Here is a 9,156-nt window from a genome sequence, read left to right on the forward strand (position 1 = left end):
CAAGAGCGGCATGGAATGTACGATTTACAACTATACTCAAAGGAAAAGTAACTGTGCATAACATGAAATTGCATAAAATTAAAGTTATTATCTAAATAAACATGTAGCAAAACATTTGCATGAAATTCGATGTCACGTATTGCGCGTGGCAGGTGCACTTTGTGCATAATGAACTTTTTTGGCATGCGTTTTGATTCCTGAAGTTTACACATCTGATTTTGAAAATTGCCATCTAACACAGATAATAACGTGATTTGTGGCGTTTTCTTTAATCCCTGTTTAACTATTGACAGGATAATATCCGAATCTGTATGATTTGACACTGGGCATCGTGATATGCTCCGGAAGAGATGTGATGTCAAAAATCACTTCACAAATTCAGCATCGTGTATCCACCATTGGCCTTGATGCAGGCTTGACAAGGAAGAAGTATAGACAACACTATCCGATTGAGGAAAGCTTGGGGAATGATGTTTCATGTCTGAACCAAGGCTTCTACCAATTCAGCTAACGTCAATGGCTTGTTCTGGGCTTGACGTAAACGTCGCTCAATTTCATCCCAAGCGTGCTAAGAGTTACGTTTCTTTCCTTGAATGAACGGCTGCACATAAAGGTCCAGTGATCTCATCCCTGTATTCAGACCTTTTAGATTGTCACTGGCAATGACAAGTTGTGTCCGACCATGAGATGAGATGCCTCCCATACCATAACCATGTCGCCAGCAAACAATCGACGTTGAACAACGCACGCGTCAGCATACCGTTCACCTCGCCGTCTGTACACCCTTGCCCTGCCATCTGAGCTGTCCAGAGGATATTTCGATTCATCATTGAACAAAACACAACCCCAATCTTGCATGATGTGCCTGTCGGTGACGTTGGAGCAAAATTGGACGTATTGGAGGCCGTTGGGTCCGGATGTTGTGCTCCCTCGGTCGGTTCCGTGCAGTCCTAGAACTGATTTGACTTAAGCCAGGAATGGTCCGAGCAGTCAATCTTGCAGTCTGAAATCTTTTTCCTTTGATGGGTCAGCCGACTGTGGTTGTCTTGCTGACGTGACGTCACGTGTGGACAGCCGGTCCATGGCAAATCTCGTGTTCCCATTAAGCGAAAACGTCTCCATAGATATGAGATAGTGTTTCGATGGACAGCAAAATGTCTGGCTCCATCATTTTGAGCCATTATTTTCCAGCATACCCACGGCGCGGAGACGCTGATTTTCTGTAAGCCGTAGCATGACGCACGCGCAGTTTAGGCTGGCATAACGCGTTTTCCACAACATTCAGAGGCTGGAGAATAATCGACTGTTATTCAGTGTCAATATCAAATTGTGTGAACTTCAGGGGTCAAAAAGCATGCAAAAGTGAGCAAGTTCGTTGTGCACAAAGTGCACGTGCCACGCGCTTCGCTACATGTTTATTTAGGATTACTTTTACAACTTTTCAAATAACGTTTATTTTATGCAATTTTATTTTGTGCAAAGTTACTTTTTTTTCGTTAGCATATATAATCTTCTCTCGTCACCTCATGGCTGAAATATTGCCGTTGTAAAAAATTAACTCTCTCACTTCGTATTTACAAGACACCCAAAGACTTGCGCACAAATCTAAACTGTATGTACATTTGATATTATAGTCAGGAAAGATGTGTAAAGACACTCACATTGTTTCCAAATTCCAACCTTTTGGGGTTACTGAAGTCTGCAAAATAAGAAAACATATTTGTTAAAATACTGAATACGCGTATCCATAACGTATCAGGAAGGTGGCACATTGATACGGAACGATTCTTAATTTACTCGGCCTATTACGATTAGCATTGTTTGCGTAAATATATTAGGATTGAATGAGTGAGTTAAGATTTTAAGTCACATCGGCAATATTTCAGCCATATTTATACTGATTAAAAATAAATTATCAGCACTCGTCAACGAAGGTCAGTAAAACAGATAGACTATCACAGTTATATATGTATTTAAAACTATTAATTAAATCTAAAACAGTTCAACTATATAGCGGATTATACAATGTAAACAAGAAGACAAAGTCATCAACATCCCCCGCAATGGCAAAATACTCTTCATGAATGTCTACGAGTTCTTATTATGTCAAATGTTTCGGTGTGTATATAGAAAAGTGGAAGGAGAGTATTGAAAGGTCTTAAAAGTTCTGCTCCAGAAATGAGCACTTCCATCAGTTTCAGTCTAAGTCAAACTTGTTGGCATGGAAATGCAAAGATATTTTATTCAGAAATCCAAAACTACCAAAAGGCACCAGTACACCACCAGAACAACCTATGTGCCAAGTTTAATGAAGAAATAGTGAACGGTTTGAGAGTTCTGCTCCGGAAAAGAGCACTACCACCACTTTCAGTCAAAGTCAAACTTGTTGCCATGGAAACGCCAACAATATTTTATTCAGAATACCAAAACTACCAAAAGGCACCAGTACACCACCAGACCAATCTATGTGCCATGTTAGGTGAAGAAATAGTGAACGGTTTTGGAGTTCTGCTCCGGAAAAGAGCACTACCACCACTTTCAGTCAAAGTCAAACTTGTTGCCATGGAAACGCCAACAATATTTTATTCAGAATACCAAAACTACCAAAAGGCACCAGTACACCACCAGACCAATCTATGTGCCATGTTAGGTGAAGAAATAGTGAACGGTTTTAGAATTCTGCTCCGGAAAATTAGCACTACCACCACTTTCAGTCTAAGTCAAACTTGTTGCCATGGAAACGCCAAAAGTTATTTTATTCAGAATATCAAAACTACCAAAAGGCACCAGTACACAACCAGATGTATCTATGCGCCAAGTTTGGTGAAGAAATAGTGAACGGTTTTAGAGTTCTGCTCCGGAAAAGAGCACTACCACCACTTTCAGTCTAAGTCAAACTTGTTGCCATGAAAACGCCACAAATATTTCATTCAGAATACCTAAAAGGCACCAGTACACCACCAGATTATTTTAGGATTGTATTACGTGTATCAAGATGTTGTATAACAAAAGCAATACTCACATCTGCCATCTGCAAACTGCACAATACTGATCACACGTAACGAATGCAGTCTTCCGCCATCCTCTGTCGTATTGAGGGCTCTGATCTTGAACTGAAGATATTCAGAAACACCATGCGTTTATAAATTCTGTCAAAATATTTCACTTTGGCTTAGAGACGAAACACTTTCTCGACAGTTCACAAAGTTTCGATTATCTCCGAAACATATTTCATTAAACGTCAACGGCAATTCAGTGATGAAAATATTACAGTATATGAAATCACTGACATCAGTGATGTTGCGTAAACAATTCTACAAATTGGCCAGGAGCCAGGAGCTGAAAATTGGCATATTGGTACCACTCAAAGGGACCAAAAGATTTAGTGTTTTTATATTTCTTTATGACTCTACATATCAAATATTCATGATGGCCGTGTCAGTTTGGTAGCTCAAACTCAGAACGAGCCTAAATCAAAAACCGCCTAAAACCAAAATTTCAAAAAAAATGTCAATTCCAAGCTCTAATCTTGAGTAAAGTTCTACAAATAGGTTGAAAATGAAAAAAGAGGTAAAATAGTGCTAACATGATTAAACAGATTTCATTAATATCAAGTTTTGATATTTGATACCTATAAATCATGTTTTCCTGACTTTGTCAAAATTGTCAGTTCAAGAACTTTTTCGAAAACATTTATTCTGAAGAAAATTGAAGGTATGTCTTCTCTCCTAGCTGTTTGGCTTGCTGAAGATCCTGAGTAACAGTCTCAAGCCATCTGCTGTGAGTAGGTACTATCTTATCGCTGAACATAGAAGTCTTAGCCAGCTGAGAAGACTCGAGGTGATTCAGGCACCTGACTTTAGTCACCATGACTCGAAATATTCAAGGTTAGTCAAGGATGAATCAGATGTTAATCTGATGGAAGGTGAATGGATCAACCCGTTTGACAGCAGCATATCGACAGGGTCTTGTCCTCAGACAGATGTTGCTCAAGATCTTCAGTGAGCCAAACAGCTAGGCGAGGAGGCATACCTTCAATTTTCTGGTGACTTAAGAGCCAGGAGGTACTAGCTTTGCCCCTCAGACTATTACCAGTTTAAATCCTTATGTGTCTACACAGGTTTGATAAATTTAGATTTTAAATTTTTGTATGCACAGTTTCTTTATGTGCCTAGTATATTATGTATATATAATGTATGCTTTACATGTTACCTTTTGCTTATCGTTTTTATTCCATTTTGGATAAATTTCACGATAATCTGCAACTGGCTTCCCTCTGCCTGCGTCGACTCGAGGTCTCGTTTCGGCTGTCGGGACTCTATATATCTTTCTTTCATATTGCACCCTAAATGTGTGCGTACATATGATTTTATTTATTAATTGCCAAGACTTACATCCACTCTATCTCTCACCAAGCCTTTTCGCCGTGTGACAATTGTGGCTCATCCCTCCCACCCCAAGAGAAGCACAGCCTCTGTATTAGGTGCCTGGAGGTGGAGGGACACATCCCGAACGACTGTGACTTATGTCAGGCATTCACCCCTAAGACCCAGAAGCAGAGGGCGGCTGACCTCACGTTTCTGAAAGAAGCGAGGGAGGTTGTGGCAAACCATGCCGAGGTGCTCCCCCCGAGTAAATCCAAGCATAAAATGTAGCTAAACGTGCCAAGGGGTATAGGGGTGGTAAAACTGTAAATGAGGTGGAGGTAAGTGCCCCTTCTGGTGTGGTGGTCCCTCCAACCCCAGGCTTTAACATGGAGCTTCTTTTTCAGCAGCAGCTCGAGGCTATGCGTGTCATGGTTGAGGAGTCGGTCAATGCTCTTCGCAAGGAACTCGGCGGCCGAGGAGACTGTGACCCCCTCACCTAGGGCTGAGCAGACCTTGGCTTCGGCTCTAGGAGGGCAGGGGGAGGGACCTGGCGAGCAGTATCCTCACACGTCGGGTCCCGATCCAATGAAGGTAGAGACCATTTTGGGCCCGTCTTCGGACCAGCCGCTGGTACTCACATCCATGGTTGAGACACTGGGCTCCGGCCCTGTGCCCCTCGACCAGCTGGCTTCAGACCCCTCTCGATACCTGGTGTGTCTACCAGGGTTGCGACTGGCATGCCTGCAGCTATGGGACGTACTGCGATCTGTTTACAAGGCTCTTAAGAAGAGCTATCGTAATTCGGGTCAGCAGATGCGGGTGGCGGTGCACAGCTCCTATCTGGCATCACTCCAATGCAGCCAGACTCGGACCCAAATGGACAATGGTGACACGGCATCTGGCATTGTCCTCTCTAGTTCAATTAGCCGAGATAGGACAGCACCTAGCTAGGGACGCATCTGCGTCTGCCAGCTTAATGGGTGCTGTCATGGGCATGCGCCGACTGTGGCTGAGCTGTACTAGCTACCTGCCACAGCACCAGGCTACCCTGCTTACCCTCCCTTATGAGCTCGGTACAACTTTGTTCCCAGGGTCGGCACAGATTGTAGGGAGGCAGCAGCGGCCGCGAGCTCCTGCATGGAGTCTAAGGTACTCCTGGCGTCGACCTGTTTCAACAGTCCTCCCGTGCCTGCGTTCAGTGATCTCCTCAGTACAGCCGGGAGATTGGCTTACGTCAATCTACCTGAAGGATACATACTTACATGTCCTAGTGCACCCCTCGTTCAGGAGATACCTCAGGTTCTCATTCGAGGGAGTGAGTTATCAGTTCAAAGTGCTACCATTCGGTCTCGCTACGGCCCCCAGGGTGTTTACCAAACTGATGATGGTGCCAGCACAGGTCGCCAGGTCACAAGGTCAGTTTTTGCCACCCTTACCTAGACGACTGGTTGATCCGAGCTCTGGCACAGGCGTCGAGCACGTCGGCAACCAAAGCAGTGTTTCACAGTCTCATTCAACTAGGTTGGATTGTGAACCTGAAGAGCTAGTTCCGTCTCAGGACCTGATTTTCTTAGGGGCGAGATTCAGTACAGGACAGGGTTTAGTTTCACTATCCCCCGACCGCATTAACAGGGTGAGGGAAGCGACTCTGTCATTCCTCTCGGCGCCAAGGGCCCCAGCTCGGACTTGGCTCCGTCTGCTTGGTCACATAGCAGCTTCAGTAGATATGGGATGGAGAGGACGGCTAAGAATGCGTCCAATCCAACAGGCTCTTTCCCAATCATGGACTCACTCACAGGACCTGGAAACTCAGATAGAGTTTTCTCAGTGGCTATGTGCTCATCTCCAGTGGTGGACCAAAGTCAAGCATCTCTCGAGAGGGCTCTTTCTTAAGGCCTCGACCCATCTCTCTCAGTTCAGACAGATGAGTCCCTGTCCGGCTGGGGGGTGGGGCGGGGTGGGGGGCGTTCTGGGCAGTCTCACAGCTTCTGACCTCTGGTCCCAGAAGGAGACTTGCTCGCACATCAATGTGTTGGAACTGAGAGCAGTCAGACTGGTTTTCGAGAGCTTCAAGGACCATGTTCAGAACCAGACGGTTCGTCTAGAAATGGACATCCAGACGGCGATGACGTATATCCTGAAGCAAGGCAGCACTGTGTCTGGCCCGCTCCTCACGGAGGCATGCAGTTCCTGCAGTAGTGTGACCGGTACAACGTCTCTGTGATCCCAGTGTACCTTCCGGGGCTGGAGAATGTCCGAGCAGATGCCCTGTCAAGGCGAATCCTAGTCCCACACGAGTGGATGCTCAATCGAAGGACATTCGGGTTTATTTCCCAGTTGTACGGACCGTTCCAGGTGGATCTGTTTGCGTCTTGGGGGACAAATCAGATTCCTGTGTTCTGCTCTCGGATCCCAGACCCAAGGGCTTTGGCTTCCAACACCTTTGCACTGGATTGGACGGGCAAGATACTGTGGGCTTTCCCGCCCCTACCGTTAGTCCCCAGGGCCCTGTCTCAGATTTCCACCCAGCCAGCTCGGCTTCTTGTGCTCCTCGCACCCCTTTGGCCGTCCAAGAGCTGGTTTCCGGTAATTTTCAGGTTTCTGGCTCAGCCTCTTGTTCTATTACCTTTTCGACCGGACCTTCTAACTCAGAAGGGAGCGCCACACCCGAATCCCCACATTCAATGGGTGGCTTAGCCTCTGTCAGGTCTCAACTCGAGGCACGCGGAATTCCTGCACCAGTTGCAGACACAATTCTGGCTTCGAGGAGGGTTGACAAACGTTCAGTATGAGGATAGATGGGCCTGTTATGCGCGCTGGTGTGACAACAGAGGGTTTCCAGATCCCTTTTCTTCAGACCTAGTCACAGTATTGGAGTTCCTTCAGTCCCGTCCGGACGATGGCTTGTCGGCCTCGACTATTCGAGGGTACACCACGGCTATTTTTACCTTTCCACGTCACAGGGATTTGCTCAAAGCGCTCTACCATTACTTATCTCTGGGAGTCTGTATTCATGCTAGAGTACCCCAAGGAAGACTTCTTCTGAAAAGGAATTACCTAAACCTGGAGAGGTTTACAATTCCTGGAAGTAAGTTTCCTTGGGATACGGTCGCCCACCTCCCCTCGATTCTGCTCGCTCTTGACCAGAAAAAGAGGAAGTTGTATGGCATGATGGGTAACCCTTAGCCATAAGGTTTCATAAAAGGGAGGTAATACGCTCACCACTTCATACCGCATTAACAAAAGTTTGTTGTTTTAAAAAAAATATAGAAATTTTAAAACTCTTTGCACGGCCATTAGACATGTTTTCGGTGAAAAATGCTGGAGTACCACAAGGAAGACTTTGTTCAAAGAATTGGAAACCTCTCCAGGTTTAGGTAAATTTGAGCTACAAAACCGACATGGCCATCATACATTTTTTATATAAAGAGGCCATAACAATTATAAAGATCATAAAAGTGTTTGGTCCCTCTGAGCGGTACCGAAAAATTGTCTGGCTCATGGCGTAAAATCCATAAGCCTTCTATCTACCACTAATGAAACCGTACGTCAGCAACATACTGATGTTATTTAAGATACATGTATCAATGCAGGTAGAAAATATATTTCATGATAGTTCTTACATGTGCATACACTGTGTATATGCTTCATTAAAATGAACTATTAGCAAGGTGGTCTGTATTCATGAGTGAGTGAGTATGGTTTTAAGCCGCTTTTAGCGATATTCCAGCAATATCTTGGGACACCAGAAATGGGTTTCACACATTGTAGCCATGTGAGGAATCGAACCCGGATCTTCGGCGTGACGAGATAACGCTTTAACCACTAGGCTACCCACCGCCCCCTGTATTCATGAATAAGCTTGTTCTATATGACCTAATTAAGTCATTTCGACCCCAGAGCTGATGACAGAAAACACACATCACTGTAGTCATTGGTTTCATTTATCAGTCGTCTTTTACTGGTTCTATTCCCCTTGCCTTAGCCACGTAGTACAATTTTTCTGTGCACAGACAAGCGTTCCGGAAACATATAAAAAATCGAATCCAGTAAGGCTGCCGAAATATTTACCCTGAGAATAAAATTTAAACAGTCACAACAGAAACAATACCGAGGTTGGATGTCTCATGTAATTGTAGGGAAACATATATGTAACTATCTTTTTGAAAATGTTTTGAATCTATATATTTTATTTATCATCTGCCTTGAGCACCTACACTGGTTCCTATGAGTTGGCACACATACTGCCACCACAACCTCCACTACTACTACTACTACTACTACTACTACTACTACTACTACTACTACTACTACTACTACAACAAGTCATGTACAACATCGTTGTCCTATCGTCAAATACGTTTTGAATGTCAGGAGCTGAATGTTTGCGAAAAAGGAACCCATGAAAATACCTGTTCCCATTACAGATTAATAATTACAACTTACCTTCAGAACAGTGGTGATATTTTTATGGCCGAACAGTTCCGACACAGAGGAGTAGGTATACTGATGGTCGTAGCCGTCTTGGAAGAAATACCCCTGACTGTATGAGCACAGTAGCAGGAGGGCTGCACCCACCCAGCCGGCGCTCTTCATGATAGCAGTGTACGTCAGCTCTGGAGGAACCTTAGCCAACACAGCCTACTGTATATACTGACGAGTTATTTTTATTGTCCAATGCACGTACAGCAGTTTACAAGGCGTTACAAGCAATGTGAGTGACAGAAAGATCATGTATCCAGTTGCCGATCAAGCGTATATAACAGACCATGGCGTACAGCTGATCACA

The 9,156-nt window shown here is 44.6% G+C and overlaps 1 protein-coding gene across 1 annotated transcript; it reads right to left on the bottom strand.

The window, feature by feature from the left end:
- Positions 1 to 1,634: 1,634 nt before the first annotated feature.
- On the bottom strand, positions 1,635 to 8,970 carry LOC124268502. Its single transcript, XM_046703482.1, has 3 exons — positions 8,814 to 8,970; positions 3,023 to 3,113; positions 1,635 to 1,699 (listed from the first exon to the last, which is right to left on the bottom strand). Exons 1-3 carry the CDS (start codon positions 8,961 to 8,963, stop codon positions 1,635 to 1,637), a joined length of 306 nt encoding a protein of 101 aa, XP_046559438.1. The 5' UTR covers positions 8,964 to 8,970.
- Positions 8,971 to 9,156: the final 186 nt, after the last annotated feature.

The sequence above is a fragment of the Haliotis rubra genome, unplaced genomic scaffold (assembly GCF_003918875.1).
Source record: "Haliotis rubra isolate DU_JTF1 unplaced genomic scaffold, ASM391887v1 Scf1386, whole genome shotgun sequence".
NCBI lineage: Eukaryota > Metazoa > Mollusca > Gastropoda > Lepetellida > Haliotidae > Haliotis > Haliotis rubra.